The sequence below is a fragment of the Anopheles arabiensis genome, chromosome 2 (assembly GCF_016920715.1).
Source record: "Anopheles arabiensis isolate DONGOLA chromosome 2, AaraD3, whole genome shotgun sequence".
Taxonomy (NCBI): Eukaryota; Metazoa; Arthropoda; class Insecta; order Diptera; family Culicidae; genus Anopheles; species Anopheles arabiensis.
This window is the reverse complement of record NC_053517.1, coordinates 49,687,829-49,705,320: the sequence shown is the minus strand read 5'-3', so window position 1 is coordinate 49,705,320 and position 17,492 is coordinate 49,687,829. Positions and strand designations below refer to the sequence as shown.

At 44.7% G+C, this 17,492-nt stretch overlaps 2 protein-coding genes across 5 annotated transcripts; one reads left to right on the top strand and one right to left on the bottom strand.

The window, feature by feature from the left end:
• Window positions 1-3,120: 3,120 nt before the first annotated feature.
• LOC120898626 (vitellogenin-A1-like) lies at window positions 3,121-9,697 on the bottom strand. The gene is made up of 3 exons (XM_040304718.1): window positions 9,593-9,697; window positions 4,553-9,493; window positions 3,121-4,478 (listed from the first exon to the last, which is right to left on the bottom strand). The coding sequence occupies exons 1-3, from the start codon at window positions 9,621-9,623 to the stop codon at window positions 3,295-3,297; spliced, it is 6,156 nt and encodes a 2,051-aa protein (XP_040160652.1). The 5' UTR covers window positions 9,624-9,697; the 3' UTR covers window positions 3,121-3,294.
• Window positions 9,698-10,323: 626 nt separating this feature from the next.
• On the top strand, window positions 10,324-12,693 carry LOC120898631 (E3 ubiquitin-protein ligase TRIM37-like). Of its 4 annotated transcripts, none has more exons than XM_040304749.1 (5): window positions 10,324-10,343; window positions 10,434-11,351; window positions 11,453-11,908; window positions 11,972-12,178; window positions 12,248-12,693. In XM_040304749.1, the coding sequence occupies exons 2-5, from the start codon at window positions 10,627-10,629 to the stop codon at window positions 12,633-12,635; spliced, it is 1,776 nt and encodes a 591-aa protein (XP_040160683.1). In that variant the 5' UTR covers window positions 10,324-10,343; window positions 10,434-10,626; the 3' UTR covers window positions 12,636-12,693. The 4 variants fall into 4 exon arrangements, with proteins under 4 accessions (XP_040160683.1, XP_040160665.1, XP_040160692.1 ...); XM_040304758.1 differs by having other exon boundaries at window positions 10,326-10,339; XM_040304741.1 differs by having other exon boundaries at window positions 10,337-10,362.
• The last annotated feature ends 4,799 nt before the right edge of the window (window positions 12,694-17,492 follow it).

Sequence of the window (17,492 nt, the reverse complement as noted above, 5' to 3'; positions counted from 1 at the left end):
GCAACTCTCAAATCGCCTAATTTGGCAGGTGTCTGCCAAAAGTTTTGCTTGTTATTTTTGCTACATTGTTTTTCATTCTAATGAATGGTTACATATCTCTTCTGCTCATTTAACATCGCAAACTATAGCAATTTCAATACGTAATTCAAATCACGTTTCATTGCTTCATTTTTTGAGAAACAAACAAACAAAATTAGCATGTAAAGATATGTGTGTATTCTAGTAGCTACAGTTATAATTTAAACACACATCCATGTGATATAATATCTATAGTATAGTCTGAAACGGTTCCTTATCACTTCCACCCCACAATTTAGTCGCATCTGCATCCAGACAAAGAATTCGTAGCAAATTTCGATTAAGGTAGACGATGGTCTCGAAAGATGGTAGTCCATATTCAATTAATTTGTCCAAAATGTTGTCTACCCTCCCCCCGTGGATGTGGTCACTCTAAGACTTTTAGAATCGGTTGACTTAACCGTAAGTTAAATTGAATAACAACAACAACAACAAATGCATTTAATTTATGAAGGTCAAGGATACGAACCGATTGTTGGCTCAGTTTTCACCACGACCAAATAATTTAAGCGTTGCAGTTGCAGCATCGTTCGTGCACACTTTATTCGATTTGACTTCAGTCAACTTAACGGCTGAAAGATAGTGAAATAATCTACCCCCGTCCTGCCGTCAGTACATAAAACACCCTGAGACACTTATACATGTATGGAACCTATTTAAACACAATCATGAAGTATTTCAATTGGTTTACGCTGTGCTGTGCGTGAAGTAAGCAAACGTGATAACCCCGAACAATGTTGGCAGGTTTCGAGGATTTCTTACCATATGCTTGCTAGCATGCGGGTACCAATAGCGCAATATTTAAGACAGGCCACATTAAGCAGTTTCACATTCCTATCGAGTGCACTGGCACCCATCACGATGCTATTAATGTCAGCAAGGATTTATTATTCACTTATCGGAATTAGAGCTGCTTGATGCGTTTATTTATGCCGCAAAACTCAAGAAGCAAAAACAAAAGGATTGAAAAGATTACATTGAAAGATGGTCTTATTAAACGTTTGGCCGGTTACGGAACTACTCCAAATTGAGAAGTGTTCAATCCTTGACACTTGCAAGCTAGTTTGCTTGCAAAAATGGCATTTATGACCGAAATGTGTTATATTTTTGTAGCAGTTGTCCTAAATCATGACGCACTGTAAAAGTCTTCTTAGTTATTAGAATGTAACAGCAACTCCGAAACCAGCCAAAAATCAATCGTTTTTTTTATGTCAGACTTAAGATGAGCTACGGTAAATTATTCTGCATAAAGCCAACCCTGCAGTTTGTACACAGCAAGGGCGGGTGGGTAGATCTTTTTATCACCTTAGCCGCGAAATATTTATACATTTAATTTCATACTACATTTATACTGAGTTACGCGCTAGGTCATAGTAGCTAGACAAACTGACTCGCGCAAAATGGTTGAATGCAAGAGTGGAATAGGCCAGACACGTGCATATATTACCAGTTCGTTGCAACATTGTCTGTCGGTCAGCCTCTCAAATTCCACCACCATCCGATCGTGTGTTATGAGCTGAACGGCAAGCTATTTGGAAGCAAAACAAGATTTATGTTTTTTACCTTCCCTCCGTACTTTCGAGTCGAGTGAAATCAGAACTTGCATCATCACCATTTGTTTCGGAATGCAGACAAACGGCTGCATCGTGCCAAAAGACAAATAGCGTGTGCATTCGTGGTCCTTGTACGAAATAGTCGGAAAGTGTTTTTAGATATCGAATCGGACTGATTTTCATTTAAGAAATAGATGACCCGTGCATCACTTAATTACAGTGTTTTACATATCAGTTTGATTATTCAATGAGAAGTGAGAAAGTTTGTGAAAGTTAACCTACACCCTACGAAAGTTCCCTACACTCAAACTGCTCACTTAATTCAATTTGTTCTTTAAATTCGAGCACATGCATTAGCTCATTTACACACCGCGCCATTAGTGTGAATGTATTCAAACGAAGCACATTCAAGGACTACCTGTTAGTATGGTCTTAGCTGTCTTAATTAACGTCTATGATCAATAATTCTATAAACTTACCGATCTGTCCATTTGTGGCATGACATGTTGGCGTGGCTCTAGAAAATATTTATGCAAAGAAATACCGATCAAACGTACAACTGGTTCATTAACTACCTCTGAGAATTGAATCGTTCGTCCATTGGGGTGCCGCAGCTGCTAAACAGACTTGTCGCGCCATCACTTTACGATTCAATGAAGTCACAATATGCATGCACAAGTACCGTGCGGTGATGGCTAATACCCTATGACTTTGTCTATTCGTGTACCTCATTGGAGAATAACGATCGATACAATATAGTATGTAGAACCTAAATTTCTCAATTGACGGGGAAATTGTATTACTGAAGAGATGTATTTGCTCATTAACATTGTAGGCTTTTAAATGTAATATTTTTTTGAATATTGGTCTACTTTTCACTGTTACACACATACTTTTTAACTTATACTACCTTTGTAAACAAATAAATAAGATAGTAAAATTTCAATAAAGATAACTTTCTTTTGTTTTAAGTATACTAACTTAAAATTTTAGAATTGTTTCATATGAATTACAAGTGGTGCAATGGTATGAGCAATTCCTCGACATTGAATCATCGTTTGCATAAAAATAGCACCGTCTTTTGCCAATCACGGATGAGACGTCGCGACAGCATATCTAGTGCAGAAACTTCACTCGTGACGACGAGAACGCAAAGACACACAGACGATGGTGCACACCAATTAGTGTATTTTAAAAGGCTGATTGTTGTCTAGGAGTTGAAGTTCACTGCACTCGCCGTCGTTCGTAGGGGTTCATGCGTGTTGCGCTGAATCCTATTGACTTTAAATTAAGTGAAATGTTTTAAAAAACTTGTGTGGAATGTCTGCGGTTCGGTAATTGAACGTCGTTTGATGGTAACCTTGACATTCAAAGCGATGACTGTTCACACAAATAAGACTCGATGAATGAAATTCAATTAAGAAAAAAAAGTTTTAAATTAGTCCCGACAAATGCATTTCCTGTCATTTGCAAGAAAAAAGACTCGTCCTAAAAATTTGAAGTTGTTTATGTGCAATATACTGCTTCCATGTACTTGATGAATATAAGGCAAATTTTCATTTCATTCATTGTTTTTTTTTTATTCAATTCTCCTCGATATTTTTTATGATTTTCTAAATGCTTTTTTGTGATTTTCATAAATAGTTAGTGCATCTTATGAGCCTTAGTTAGCAAAGACACACTTCTTGGGGAAGTAGTACTTGACGGTCTTGGTGACCGACTTGTTGCTCATGTCCGGGTTGACTCCCTTGCGGATCTGCTGCTTGAACAGCTGAGCGGCAGAATCGGTAGCGTCACGGCAGTGAACATCGACGTACTTCTGGATCTTTTCAAATGCCTTACACTGAGATGAGCAAGTGGGCAGAGCACGGTTCGTGAAACAGATCTTGTCACCCTGCTCGATGTACTGCACACGATGCTGCATAGCACATTCCTTCTCGGTGTATTGCTGCTTCTCAAAGAAGTGCTCACGGTTCGGCTTGCGCTCTTCCGACGAGGACGAGTTGGAATCATCAGATTCATCCGACGACGACGAAGACTCGGACGAGTATGAGTCCGAAAGATCAAAGTCCTTGTAGTAGTAGTTGTAACGCTGACGTCCGGCTTCCTGCTCGCTGATGACGTTGCCGAAGTAGTACTGGGGCTTGACGCAGTGCTGCTGAGCCTTCTGGTGGTACTCGGTGAAGTAGGCCTGAGCCGGCCCACTGCAGTTCATGCCGGTGAGCGCGTACGAAGCGGCAAAGTATTCAGGCTTGCGCATGACGCACTGGTCGGGGGTGATGAAGTCGTCCTCTCCTTCGCCATTGTTGGTACCGCAAAGACCGACGAAGTTGTTGAAGTACGCCTGGTCGGCGAAGAAACGGGCACGGTATCCGTCGAACACGATCTTGATGTCGTCATCGCGGAAGCTGATCTCCAGCTCGTTGCCAGGCAGGGCATAGACGCGGATCAGCGGCTGATCGCCACCATCATCATTGGTGTACATTTCGACGGCGTACTTCTCGTGGATCTGCTGGGGCTTGCCATTGATGTAGACCATCGGGAGCTCGTGTCCGTGGGGGATGATATCGATGTTGTAGTCGTTCTGCTTGTACTGGCCAAGGATAGCCTTCAAGAAGAGCTGGTTGTCCTCGCCGTGACGGGCCAGGATGGTGATCTGCTCATCCTCTCCGAAGCCGTTCTTCCAGTTGTATTCGTAGTCCGAGTTCATGAAGTGCGAGTCCTGGGCGTAGAAATAGTAGTCAGGCTTGACGGTGTGCAGCACAACATGCCAGCAGTTGCCAAGCTCATAGTCGTAGGTCTTTCCATCGAAGGTGTTGACGAATTTGTTCGACACAGCGCAAGATGCTGTAGAGGAAAGAAAACAATTATTGGTATCTTTGGAGCGTGTAATAATGATGATGTTCCGCCAGTATACTTACGATGGTAGTTTCCGCGGTAAGCGTAGTTGAACATGCGCTCGTAGTAGTCAAAGTCGGGGTGGACGGAGAAGAAGTAACGGGCGTATTCGCTTTCGATCGGGTAGTTCTGGATAGCGAAGCTACGGTCAGATCCGTAGAAGGAAGCGTTGTAGTAATCAAAGTACGGAGCCAGCTGGAAGTCGATCTGGAACTGGTTGTGCTTGCCCTGGAAGAAGTAGTCCTCGTTCCAGTACGGGAAGGTGAAGTAACGAGCGTAGTCGAAGAACTGGTAGGTCAGGTTCTTTGCATAGTTCGAGACATCCTTGTACTCAAAGTTGAACGAGTACTGATCGAAGTATCCGGCCTGGCGAGTGGCGTTTTGACATGCGGGCAGTTGGAAGTATCCCTGGTCCATCTGCTGCTTGCAGCTCTGGCCAGCCTCGGAGATACGCAGGAAGTGGCGGTAGGGCTCCGACTGGATCAGCTTACCCTTCATCGAGACGTGTGATCCTCCCTGGCACTTCTCACCGTATGCCAGCTCCCAGTTCATGCTTCCGACCTTGTCAAAGTTGAGAACATTGAGGAAGTTGAGCTTGGGCATGTTCGGGTACTGGTTGGTGGCCGAGAAGCACATCTGGAACTGCTTGCCAGAGAACGGAATGAACTCGAAGAAGGCACTGGACGACACGTACGGGCTGAAGGACAGGAACATCAACAGACGCTCCTTCTCGTCGACTGGGCTGTCGGCATAGGCGGTGGTAAACACGAACTCAGCCTTCTGCTGCTTGCCCTCGAACACGATTCCGAAATCGTAGACATTGACATCACTGTTGCGAATACCGGCACCAGCGTTGCGCATGAACTGCTCCTGTCGGCGCTGGCTTCCGGCGTAGTACACGAAGGGCTGGGCGTAGTTGTACTCGTTGTAGAATCCAGAGTATCCGTGGCGACCCTTCGGGTGTTTCACGTCGGCGGTCTGGAAGTCCTGGTCGTAGTCGGCCTGCTTATGCTGCAGCACAAACTTGACATTCTTCACGCTGGTGCGCTGAGCATCGTAGTACAGGTTAAACTGATGGTAGTGGTAGGTCTCCGAGGCGAACGGATAGACCAGCGCAGACCAGTAGTCGTGCTGCTCAATGTGCTTCATCAGGTAGGCGTAGTCGATGAAGTCCTTGTCGTACTTGGCCTGGAAGCGCAGAGCAACGCCGGTCAGCGACTGACCGAACGACTGCTCGAACGACTTGGTGGTTTGGGCGCGATCGTGCAGAATGTGCACGCTCGGCTGCTCGGCCATCGGGCGCAGATCGGCGATGTCCTTGTATCCGGTGTACGGCCACGAGCTCATGTGGAAGAGTAGCACGTCCTTCTTGGGCTCCAGCGGCTGCACGTTCACTTCAAAGTCGTTGTTCTCAAAGTCGAAGCCAAAGTCGAAGCTGAATGGCAGGTATCCCTGGAACTTCTTCTGGTAACCGGCGACATAACGCTGGTGGTCGAAGGGCGTAATGAAGCCAACCTTGGCATCAACCAGGCGAGAGTAGGCCATGTTCACATCAGCGGATCCGTTGAACCAACGGGGCATATGGATAAAGTCGTCGTTCTCCTTCTCGGGGTATCCAGTGGGGGTCTTGAAAATGCTCGGGTAGGTGGTGGCAGAGGCCTCGAACTCGAACTTCATCAGAGTCGGGGTCTTCAGGCTGTAGTGGAATGGCAGACCGGTGGCCAGCGGGAAGGCCATGGTGACAACGTTCTGCTGATAGAACTTGGTCATGTTGTAGGCGAAACCATCCTCGAAGTCCTCGAAGTACTTCTTCACAAGGCTCGGGAACTGCTCAATGGTCTGGTTGTTGAAGGCGAAAAAGCGCTCTCCGTTGAAGATCTGGAACATGAACTGACCCTCCAGCTCCTCAGCCTCCTCGGGATCGATGTTCAGCAGCTTGGCGATGCGGGTGGTGGACCACTTCTGGAACTCCTCCTGGTTCTTGTTTCCGAACTGCTCGTAGTAATCGTTCTGGTACTTGTGGTTCTTGTTGTACTGGCTGAAGTAGTCCTTGAACAGGTGCGGATACTGCTTGTAGTACTTGTAGTAATAGTCGCTAGACTTGTACTCCTGGTGCTTGTTGTAGCTGTCGTACTGCTTGTCGAGCAAATCGAAGAACGTCTCCATGCTCGAGATCAGGTAGTAGAAGGTCGAGAAACGCTTCAGGCCACCCATGTTCTTGCGCAGGTGGAAGAAGAAGCCGCTCGGGACGTAGTGGTCGTCAGCAGCGATCTGGGAGAAGTACATGCGGTACGAGAGCTCAAGCTCCTTGAAGGCAAAATCACGCAGGAAAGTGCCAGAGTACTGCAGGCTAAAGTCACGGGGGTTCAGGTGCTTGACAGCGGCCTGTGCGTTCTGGGAGAACTCGTAATCATCATCAAACTCATCAGCCTCGGAGGCGCTCTCCAGTGCGGTCTTGACGGCAGCGCGTACGTACGTGCTCGGGTCGTAGTGGGTCTGCTCAGCCATACGCTGGAGCATGTATACCGGGGGCTTCGTGCGGATCAGCAGGTACACTGCGGCACAACGGACCTCATGGGCATCTCCGGTGTTCTGGTACACCTTGAACAGCACAGAGCGAGCCAGACGCGGGTAGTTCTCGACCAGACGGTCCAGAGCGACAATGAAAGCCAGACGCTGGAAGTGGGTCACTGGGATCTTGCCTTCCAGGTACGGTTCGAAAACGTTCAGGATCTCGGGGTGTCCCAAATGTCCAAGACAGCGGATGTACACCTGCACCTTCACGCTGTCACCAGCCTTGACGGCTTCACGCAGCTGGTGCGCGAACCACGGCACAACCTTGTGAGCCACGATCTTGTAGTCGGCATCAGCCAAACGGCCGAAGCTATACACCGGGTAGTAGTTGTAGGCCGAACGGTTGTTGACCTGGGCACGGTTCAGGAAGTCACAGTAGGAAATGAGAGCGGTGGTGTTCAGGTACTCCTGATGCTGGACAGCGTTAGACGTCACCAGCAGGAAGTACTCGTGCATCACCGTTTCGGTCGGGTAGCGGATGGTCTTGGGCAGAGTAGCGATGACGCTGGCAGCTTCATCACCACGCAGTTTCTTCTCTTCGATCAACTCCTTGATCACCTTGAAGGCAGGCGGGGTACCGGCCTGGGCCAAAGCGTCGCGGAAAGTGTTCCAGGCGTCAACCTTTTTGGCGAACGACTCGCTGTGGTTGCTGCCCTCTTCGCGTTCCTTCTGCGAAACAAACAGCTTCTGGCAAACGTCGTAGATGTCCTGGTAGTGCATGGTGCGCAGAACACGGGCCAAAATGGTGAATTTGTTCAGCGTGTTCGACTTGGGGACCTGGGAGATTTCCTGCAGCTCGTCGGCGATCTCGTAGGCCAGCTTGTAGGCGTAGCGAGAGGCATCGACGTTGTGGGCGTACTGCACGCTGTATCCCTTGTATCCAGTGAAGTAGGGAAGGAAGGGAGTCTGAGGGGCATCCTTCATGCTTTCCGGGATCGGCTGGTAGAACTCCTCGCTGCTCAGCGAGTCGGAGTCGGACTCGGAAGAGCTGTAGAAGTCGTGCTCATCCGACTCCGAAGAGCTGGACGAAGAGCTGCTGGACGAAGAATCATCGGAGCTAGACGAGTCGGACGAGGTGTCGTTTTGCTTACGCAGACGGTACTGGTCGCGCTTGTACGCTTCGTAGTACTGCTTCTCCTTGAAGGCATTCAGATCACGACGGTTGCGGTTTCCACGACGCTCGACTTCCTTAGCCTGCTTCTTGTACTGCTCAGCCGGGCTGATTTTGAAGTTTTCCGCTTCCTCCTCCGAGCTAGAGCTGGACGAGTCCGAAGAGCTGGACGAGTCAGAGTCGGAATCCGAAGACGACGACGACGACGACGACGAAGAGTCATCGGTCTCGTTGGCCGGACGAACGAAGTTGTTCTTATCATGAGCCATGTTGTAGCTGTACACCAGGTCGACGAAGACCTGACGATCGTCAGCTGGGCCTTCGGGGTACTTATCGTAGGGCGTGATTTCATTGAGCGTCATGTTGACCTGAGCGTAGACCATAGCCTTCTGGCTGTTGACCAGCGACGGGCTGACCACAACCTTGTTGACGGTGGACACCGACTGGATGGTATAGTTGTACCAGTTGCCGGTCAGATACATCTGGGTCACTTCCGACTTGGTCATGATGTTACCCATCTGGTTGGTGTTTGGCTTGAAGTCGCTGAACCCGCTGAAGCCAAAGTGGAAGCCCATGCGCTGCTCGCAATGGTCAAAGTTGCGGGACTTGACAACATGGAACACATGCTGGTCCTCCTCGAGCCACTGGGGCTGAGGAACCCATTCCTTGTGGGACTGGAAGTGGAATTCCGGGACTGGGTTGACGTCGTAAAGGGTTTCACATTCGCCGGTCACCGATGGCTCCATGGTCTTGTACACACCGGTGAGGGTGTTGTTCTCCGGGAACTGGTTGAACTCCGACTTGATCACGTACGCTCCCTGAGTGTCCAGCTGCAGCTGGCTGACCCAGCCCTTGAGCATGTTGACCTCGTGGTTGGGGACCGTCTTCTCAACATAGAAGCCCTTGACGGCTCCCTTGTTGTAGTAGATTCCGAAGGGCTTCGAGCTGAATGGCATCGGCTGCCATTTCAGGTTGAAGCGCGACAGTTCAGTGCGGTATCCACGGGGCAGATACTCGTTGAACGCCGCGTACGTCGGACGGTCAATGTAGGCAACGACGTAGTTGTGATCCTTGGGACGGATCACCAAATAGCCGTGCGTCACAATGCCGGTCCAGTAGTCCTCGAGGTCCGGCAGAGCGGTCATGGTTTTCGTCGTCACGTTGTACACGTACTCCTTGTTCGGTTCCCAGGCACCGAACTCGAAGCCCGTCTTGTTGAACGGGCGAGAGGAGGGGAACTCATACTCGTACGAGTACTGGTACGCCGTACACAACCCCACTGTAAAGCACAAAGCAGCACACCAACCGATTAGTTATATTGCACGGCAGATGAAATCCTTCGAATGGAATAGCCAACGATTGAATGAATAACACTTACCAAGCGTGAGGAGGAGTAACTTCGCAATCATGGTTCGGTTGTTCGCAGTTGCCCGGATGCTTTGAATGCACTCCAAAGCTCGAATGTGCCTTCTGGTGGTCACAGGATCTTCTTTTATACTCGACTTTGCTATGATTTTATTTCTTATCAGTGGTTTGCTCAATGAAATCTTTCTACTTCATTTTTATTATCATTGATCTGGCACGGAAGCTAGCCTTCTACGCTATCAGTTGCATGTTAAATAATTTTTGTGCACGTTATATATACTGATTAGTCACATGTGTGCATTGCCGATGCTTCAAATTTGGTGCTCAGCCATGATCAACACTGAAATTATTTTTAGACTTCTCGATATTCGGCGAATTCATCGCGTGATTATAAACCTTGTAACAAATGTTGAAAGTCATTGCCGTTTTCAGCTCATCTCCGAATGCTTTGCATGACCTATACGATCCCAAACTCTTTTGCTGCTTCTCCATTTTAGTTCGGTCCTTTTCCTACAAACATTTAATGTTCGTTGAGTATCTCGCGATACAAACAGACATGAGTTGGAACCAACATCGCACAATGGGATCATTCGTATGGTCTTCTTAAAATAGAACACATTCGGGTGGGTCTCGCGTTTTAGAGAGATTTCCTTCAAGAGAGCAAGAAAATGAGTAAATGTTGATGGTTTTCTCAGTTTCGTTGTACGTTCTCTTATTTTTCCGCTTGCGAAAATTCAGTCGGATGTGATCCACATGTTGTGTAGGTTCGGTTTTCGTTTTTCGGTATTGTAATTCTCGTCTCGTAATTTAATTGAACTTAAAAATTATTTCATGTTTTCGTAAACACTCTGTAGAGGGCCAATTTACGTTCAAAAACTATACAGTGGACTTACAAAAACCAATCAGCTGATAAGTACACCGTCGCAACAGCTGTTCTGTGAGAAGCATTCATGATAAGCATACATATGTGGTTGATGGCCTAGCCGATTAGCACGATCATTCGAGATTAACCAGAGCTTATCGTTAATCGTTCATTGACCACCTTTAATGCCAATGGCTTCTAGTTCAGAAGATCAGCGCGTGCAGTGGGCTAGTGAAGCATCACAGTGTTTGATCTGTATGAGACACATTGACGATCCTCGGCTTTGTCCACAATGTTCGAAGCTGTTTTGCTACAGTTGCATCCGTGATTGGTTACAAAAGGCGGAGCTAGAAAGTGGTAATCCGGCATGTCCGAACTGTCGGTGCCCGTGTGGAATAGATAATTTTGTTAAGATTCTTGAAGGCAGTCCGTTATATCCATCGAAACCCATCGACAATGACACGAGCAAGTCAGATCAATTTGACGCATCGTCGACAATGCTTGACTCTGGAAAGATACAGCAACACCTAGAAAAGATACTACTAGAAACACAGGGGCTATTTAACGAAACTGATCGTCGCGTTTCAGAGGAGTTGGAGAAACAACGAGCGCTGGTGAAACAAACTAAGGATAATCTGATAAAGACCATAAATGTGATGGTACAACAGGAGCTCAAAGATATACATCAACAGTTCCATGCAAAAACGGGTGAAATAAATGCGTGGGCCGATATATTGACAAAGAAATTGGACAAGCATCAATTTGCACTATTGTCCGTAAAGGCGACGGTGGGACAAAATTCTCCTCAAGAGCTCGTAACGAAGCAGTCGGAGATTGAAAGGTCCTGCACACAAGTCATCGAAGGTTTGAAAACAATTTGCCTGAACGTCAAACCGCCTTGTTTTAAGAGGTAAACATTTCCATTTAAAATATGTAATGTTGATTGATTACATTCATATTACGTAGTTGTTGTTGTTTAATACGAAATTGTGTCCTTTTCATTACCCGTAGTAACCTAATACCCGAACCATCAACATGGAAATTTATCGTAAATAAGTACTCATCAGTAAGGCGCACGAATGAAGTTCAGTATTCAGAATTAGTTACGGATGATATTGGTTCCGTATGGCGTTTGGAAGTACATCCGAGTGGGTTTGAAGACGCCAAAAACACCTCGCTCAGTATTTTCCTACAGCTGTACAACGGGATTGTAGGAAACTATCACTATTCGATTGAATTGCTGGGCAGCTCTAGGAATCACCGATACGAGGATGAAGCATTTTTCGAGCTGCGGAGGGGCTGGGGTCAAAATCATTTCATCGACTTAAAGTCCTTGCAGGAATCGTTTCTTGAGAACGACGCACTTGAGCTTACATTTTCTGTTCGAGCACTCAACCTGATCGACAAGTACGAGAAAATGAAAAAACGAGCAGATCTATTGACGACTGAAGTTGACCAATTAAACAAGTAAGCCCCATTTGTAAAACGTACAAAGAATCGTTCAAGTAATGATATATTTGACGTTTTCAGGTTAGCCCATCCAGACTGTTTAACCGAAGTGATAACCGTTCGCAACGTGGTTGATGCAATAAAATCGTCTAATTGTCTATATTCTGACATTCTAAATGATGATATTGGTGGCCGGTGGCGGATACAGATCTACCCTGGTGGGAATGCCGAGTGTAAAGGGCAATTTTTGAGCATTTTCATCGAGCTTTGCTCGGGCATTGCTAACAAGTAAGAATTCCGACAAGTCCGTAATTAAAACCTGATCAATCTCAATTAAACTCACTTTATTTACTACAGATACGACTTTACTGTGGCGATTTTGCACCAAAATGACAAAAAGGTCGTCAAAAAATCGCTAGAATATTGTATCCAACCATCGCTACCTTTCGGGTGGAAATCGTTTTTGGGACGAGAAGAATTGATCAACAATGGTTACATCCAGAAGGATTCACTTTCAATTCGTCTAACTATAAAGCCACCAAACGCGACCCAGAAGCTGATCTATTTCCGCCAGTATCATGATCAAGCTTTCGGAAATATGTACCCACAGCGGAAAGAGTCTGTAGCTTCCAACGATTGCAAACCCACTACGTCACAGGAACCGCTAGAGTCACGGCTGCGCAAAACTTCCATAAGCTTCGTTAAAAATCTTTTCACCAAGTCTCCCAGCACTGATCAACAATAAGCGTGCTTCAATATAATCGTGGAATATTACAATAAAAAGCATTTTTACTATCCCAGCTTACATTTTCTATTATTTTTTTATTGTTCAGTTGTTTAGCAACTTTTTTCCTTTTCTGAGTCGTTTGGTAGTGTAATGAAATTCACGCCATCCAACTCACATACAGCAAACCAGAATGGTGAACTGCCATTTGAACACGATTATAAATCAAATCGTAAACCGGGTAGCTATCGAAAGTGGTGGCTTACCCACGTGAGAACCATCAAATTTGTGTTACAACGACAGTAAACACGGCGGCCAGACTCGATTTCATTGAACTTGATCTTACCGATTACCGGTACTGCGCAAACGCTTAGCGCTGCGTTTGCGCATTAACTCGTGAAGGCATTGCCTGCCGTAAACGGCGAAACTCGTCGCGAGGCAGCAATAGTATGGGTGGGTTGAGATTATAAGAAGAAAGGAATGTAAAAAGTTACGCAGAACGTCACGATTTTTTTTCATGCAACACCGCGTCAGCCGTTATACGGCACTTAGCTCGTGGTGTAGCGTCTGTTATTATGTTCAAATGGACAGTGATCATACGGGTATCTTTTAAGAATACCGCGTACTGAGAGAAATGAACTTTGATATACTATTACACCATTTAGAAAAAAAAAATTGTGAGCATCGGTACCAAATAAAGCTACGCGGTAAAGATGGTAAATCTGTTATTATTTCATGAATCGTTTTATTGTATTAATCATAATTTTCCATTCTATTTTTTCGAAGCATCTTGTATATCACTTCAATCATGTTGAATGCTAGCTTCAAATTTAAATAAGTTTTCTTCATTAATTACATTAGAGATGTTTCGTTAAGTTAATCATCATTTAGTTAATCATCATTAAATTTAATTAATGTATAATAGGAAAATACCTTACTATTTCAAACTTTTTCAATCTTGGTCTTGTTATAGACTTTTTATAAATTTATTATTGTCGATCAATGTGTATTATATAAGGCAGATAAATATTGGTATCGGCAACACAAATCAGGAAAATACAAATTCATATAAAAAATGTTTGAAGAATGCCACACTATGGCTGATGAGATGAGCAAGCCGTCTGTTCAAAATAATAAACTTTTTCGAAAAAGTGAGATCTTCTAATTGCTGTAGGGCAACACAACAATCCTTTAAATAAAATCTTACATATCAAACGCCTCAAGGCAGTCAGACGCTTTGACGTTAAAAAGTGCTGTGCATCACATGGAAAAATATATATACTAATTGTTGAACTATTTGGCAATACAGTGAAATTTTAAATTCAATCCAATTCATATTTAGAAAAAATAAAAAAGAAGAAAAAATTGGATGAAATCCCTGTGTTTCTATACCCTTCTGCATAGTTACGCAATGTAATGCAATAATATATAATGAATAAAAGGCGTTTATTGTTATGATGTGACTGATTGATGTGATTCCATAGCTGTGTAATACAAATATATTGTTGCTTTGTGTTGTACTATTTTGAGAATGTAAGTAGTATTATCTTGTAAAAAACATGCTTCATGACATTCATTTTATTTGTATGATCCATACTGATGTTACAATCCATTAGAATGAAAACTAAAATAATTGTATATGAGTATGCTCTATGAATTATGCCAAGCATTACTTCATGCACTGACAGCTGCACGGAAAGTGAAATCAAAGGCGATCGATAGAACACGACCGGTCGCGTCATCTGATCATTGATGTGTATGCAAATCGAGTATTTATTTTTTTTCCTCCCTATTGCCGGCACGTGATCCGTTGCATTTAGAACCAAACAGGGTGGCTAATCCGGCATTCACAATCCAATCATAAATCAACTATCAAGTGGTTAGGCCTGCGCAGTTATGCACTATTTGTGCGCGAACGCTCTTGGAGCGCTACTAAAGAGTCACGAACTGTCGGTCGAGCGCAAGTGTGACATTCGCCTTCAGAACATTCCTTCATAGTGAAAACACCACTAGTCAAATTTAGCACTGGGGTCTTGTATGTATGTATGTTAAATTTTGCATGCAAGTATAATAGAGATCGCTAAACTAGTGTTGCTCATTTCCTTAAACTCCCTGACCACTTCAGTAATGCGCTACCGTCGCCTATTGCGTGATCAAGAGTGACCGACTTTTCCGGGTGTAGTGTAGATCACGCCATACCATCGTTTGGTGGCAGACAATCAGTAGGCTGTCGTCGAGAACGCCACCAACTGACCTCGAAAATTTTACGCCACGTACACGTTTGTCATTTCCTTGAATGATTCACGGGCAGGCAAACTGCCGTTGCGCTAGTGATGTCTGCTGCCGTCCTGGTTGCAGCACGCTTAGAGGCCTAGGGGCAACCAATCATCGGGACGAATCGTAATCCAGCTAGGAGTAAATGACAATGATTTGCTGCATAATTGCATCCGTTTATCGTGCGAGACTGGAGTGACACACACTGGCCGACTTAAAGTCGGAGGTGATCGAAACCGCACCTGCGCTGTTGCCGATCTCCAGAAACAAAGTGCCTCGATTATTTTGCCACTAACCCGCATTAACACCCAGATCTGCACAGCATGGTGTAATTATCGTTATTTTCTGAAGTACCAGCTGTGCTTCATTAGTGGCACCAGAAATTCGCATAATAGTTGTTTTTTTTGCACTGACGCCATACGTTTCCTCTTCGCTCCTGTTGCTCCTGTCCCTATTTCAAAGTTTTCCGTAGCGGCATGCTTCTTCTTCTGGCATACGTCGATGGAATCTAGTTATCGGCACGTCAGACTCACTTGCCTGACCTGTGCCCGTACGTGCAGTAATTTATACATCGCCTGTGTGCAGCCTGTCCAGCTGGTCGATCGCAGATTCTCCGAAGGGTCCACTTTGGTAGCTCGCACTCAGAGACGAGAATGTGGCAGTATGAGTGGCCTTATCAGATTGAATTATTGAAATGCGAAAGACAGCCTCCAGAGCTATAGAGTAAACGCCACCTAACGACCGATAATCGGAATCGATTAGTCTCGATGATGAGGGTGAAGTGGACCCGATTTTTGAATTGCTTCAACTTGTTATCTGATCGCTTGGAATTGGGTTATTTAAGAAAAAGAGTGATCAAAATTGGAGGTTGGGTGTTTGTTTTCGAGATGACTGATAAATGAACTGCCTTCGACTCATTTCGTTTGGCGAATATCCCAGGGATGGGGGAAATAAAAGTTTAAGTAGCAAAAGTAAAAAGTCAGCTTTATTGGGGGTGAATTGAATGACTTTTATCAAAACATTAATTCTGAGTGCCGGAAAACCATTGAAAACTTTCTTCAATAAAATTCAAACATTGCAAACGATGTAGCGTCGATAAGGAAATGCGTCCGTTAATAAAACCAGTCAAACGACTGTCTGTCAATCATTTCCATTTATTTGGTGCAATAAACCCATGTCGTCCAAGAGATACAGCAGCATTTTCAGAAGCAACCAAATGGATATTAAAAACAAAGAAGATTGCCGTTATTTGGACATCATGTGACCCCCACTCCCAGTTAACGACAGTCGTCGGCCTTGAACTCTTACTTCCGTGATGTTGTGAACTATCCAATGCGTACGATGCACGTATAAAACAAAACGACCATTTCCCTCGTTCATTGAGTTCTCCACACGCGCACACAACTGGTTCCCTCTAGGATCTGGAGCGGAGGGGGAGAGAAAAGGCTTTTCTTTCACATCCACATTCCCGACAAACTACTGTTGTCACTGATTGCCTGCAAAAATGGTTAATGGGTGAACGGGTGCCCCTTGCCTTAATGTATGGTGTATGTCGAGAGTCATTCACTATCTTGCTAAATCAATAATGGTATTAATAAAAAAGCAACAGCAAAGAATAGGCCGATGAAAACAAGAGACATTTAAATTGTCAAGAATCTGTCGTGGCGCCATTCGTTTCTTGTGACACTGGGGAACTGGGGCTGGCCCGCAGATGTAAAGGTGTTAAAGGGTAAGCAAACCAAACGGGGAAGTAGGATTCTTCATTTACGACTCTGCGCAGCGGTTAAGCCCTCTTTGGCTCTTGATCCGGGAAATACACACAATACGCGTTCAACCATGAAGAGGTGCATCTTGCTTGTAACTGCATCGCACTTGGCTTGAATGCAAACATCGATGACACTATCGAGAGATCTGTCCACAAACGGTGGGGAATAAATTAAACAAGCTCGTACTTCGAGGGTTGTCTCCAAGAAACTTGGTTGAGAAAAGAGAAAACGGTGCAAGGAGTGACAATGCCGCAAGGAGCGACGATAGTCTATAGCAGGTCGGAAGTGAAAACAAATCAGTATCAATTAAATACGGCCGCGGGCCGATAAACCACAATTTGCACAATTAGCATAAACAATATTGATTTTCAATTATTCAACCATACCTCCATCTACATCTGTGCTCTTATCATTTTCTGCTGGTATGGAAAAAACTATCTGCTTGCGTTAAACTAGGACTTTAGGTCAATGGGCTATTCTTCATTTAAAGTGCATTTATTTTTATATTCAACGTAAAGTTGTTCGTTGTATCAACAAACACTGAGGTTGTTTGTCGATCATCTTCAATCTGCCTAGGTAAAGAAGATTTTTTATCCCTCGCTGCGATTCAGTGTTTCCATTCCAGGGGTCTCCAAATTACGGCCCGCGAGCCGCATGCCCTCTAAAGCCTACAATTTTTACCTGATATGACTTTGCAAAGCATTAAAAACATAGTGTCTATTTTATTAAAATGTTTTTAAATAATAATACTAATAATAATAATAATAATAATAATAATAATAATAATAATATTAAAATACCATTAGTTATTTGAAGACAAAACTCGAGATGAGATTTT

What these genes read in the sequence shown, in the direction of transcription:
- LOC120898626 (XM_040304718.1), bottom strand. Translation starts at nt 9,623, where the DNA reads ATGATTGCGAAGTTACTCCTCCTCACGCTTG. An exon ending in GTTACTCCTCCTCACGCTTG is followed by an intron (nt 9,494 to 9,592) that starts GTAAGTGTTATT and finishes TGTGCTTTACAG; the next exon opens with TGGGGTTGTGTACGGCGTAC. An exon ending in TTACCGCGGAAACTACCATC is followed by an intron (nt 4,479 to 4,552) that starts GTAAGTATACTG and finishes TTTCCTCTACAG; the next exon opens with CATCTTGCGCTGTGTCGAAC.
- LOC120898631 (XM_040304749.1), top strand. Translation starts at nt 10,627, where the DNA reads ATGCCAATGGCTTCTAGTTCAGAAGATCAGCGCGTGCAGTGGGCTAGT. An exon ending in AAACCGCCTTGTTTTAAGAG is followed by an intron (nt 11,352 to 11,452) that starts GTAAACATTTCC and finishes CATTACCCGTAG; the next exon opens with TAACCTAATACCCGAACCAT. An exon ending in TGCTCGGGCATTGCTAACAA is followed by an intron (nt 12,179 to 12,247) that starts GTAAGAATTCCG and finishes TATTTACTACAG; the next exon opens with ATACGACTTTACTGTGGCGA.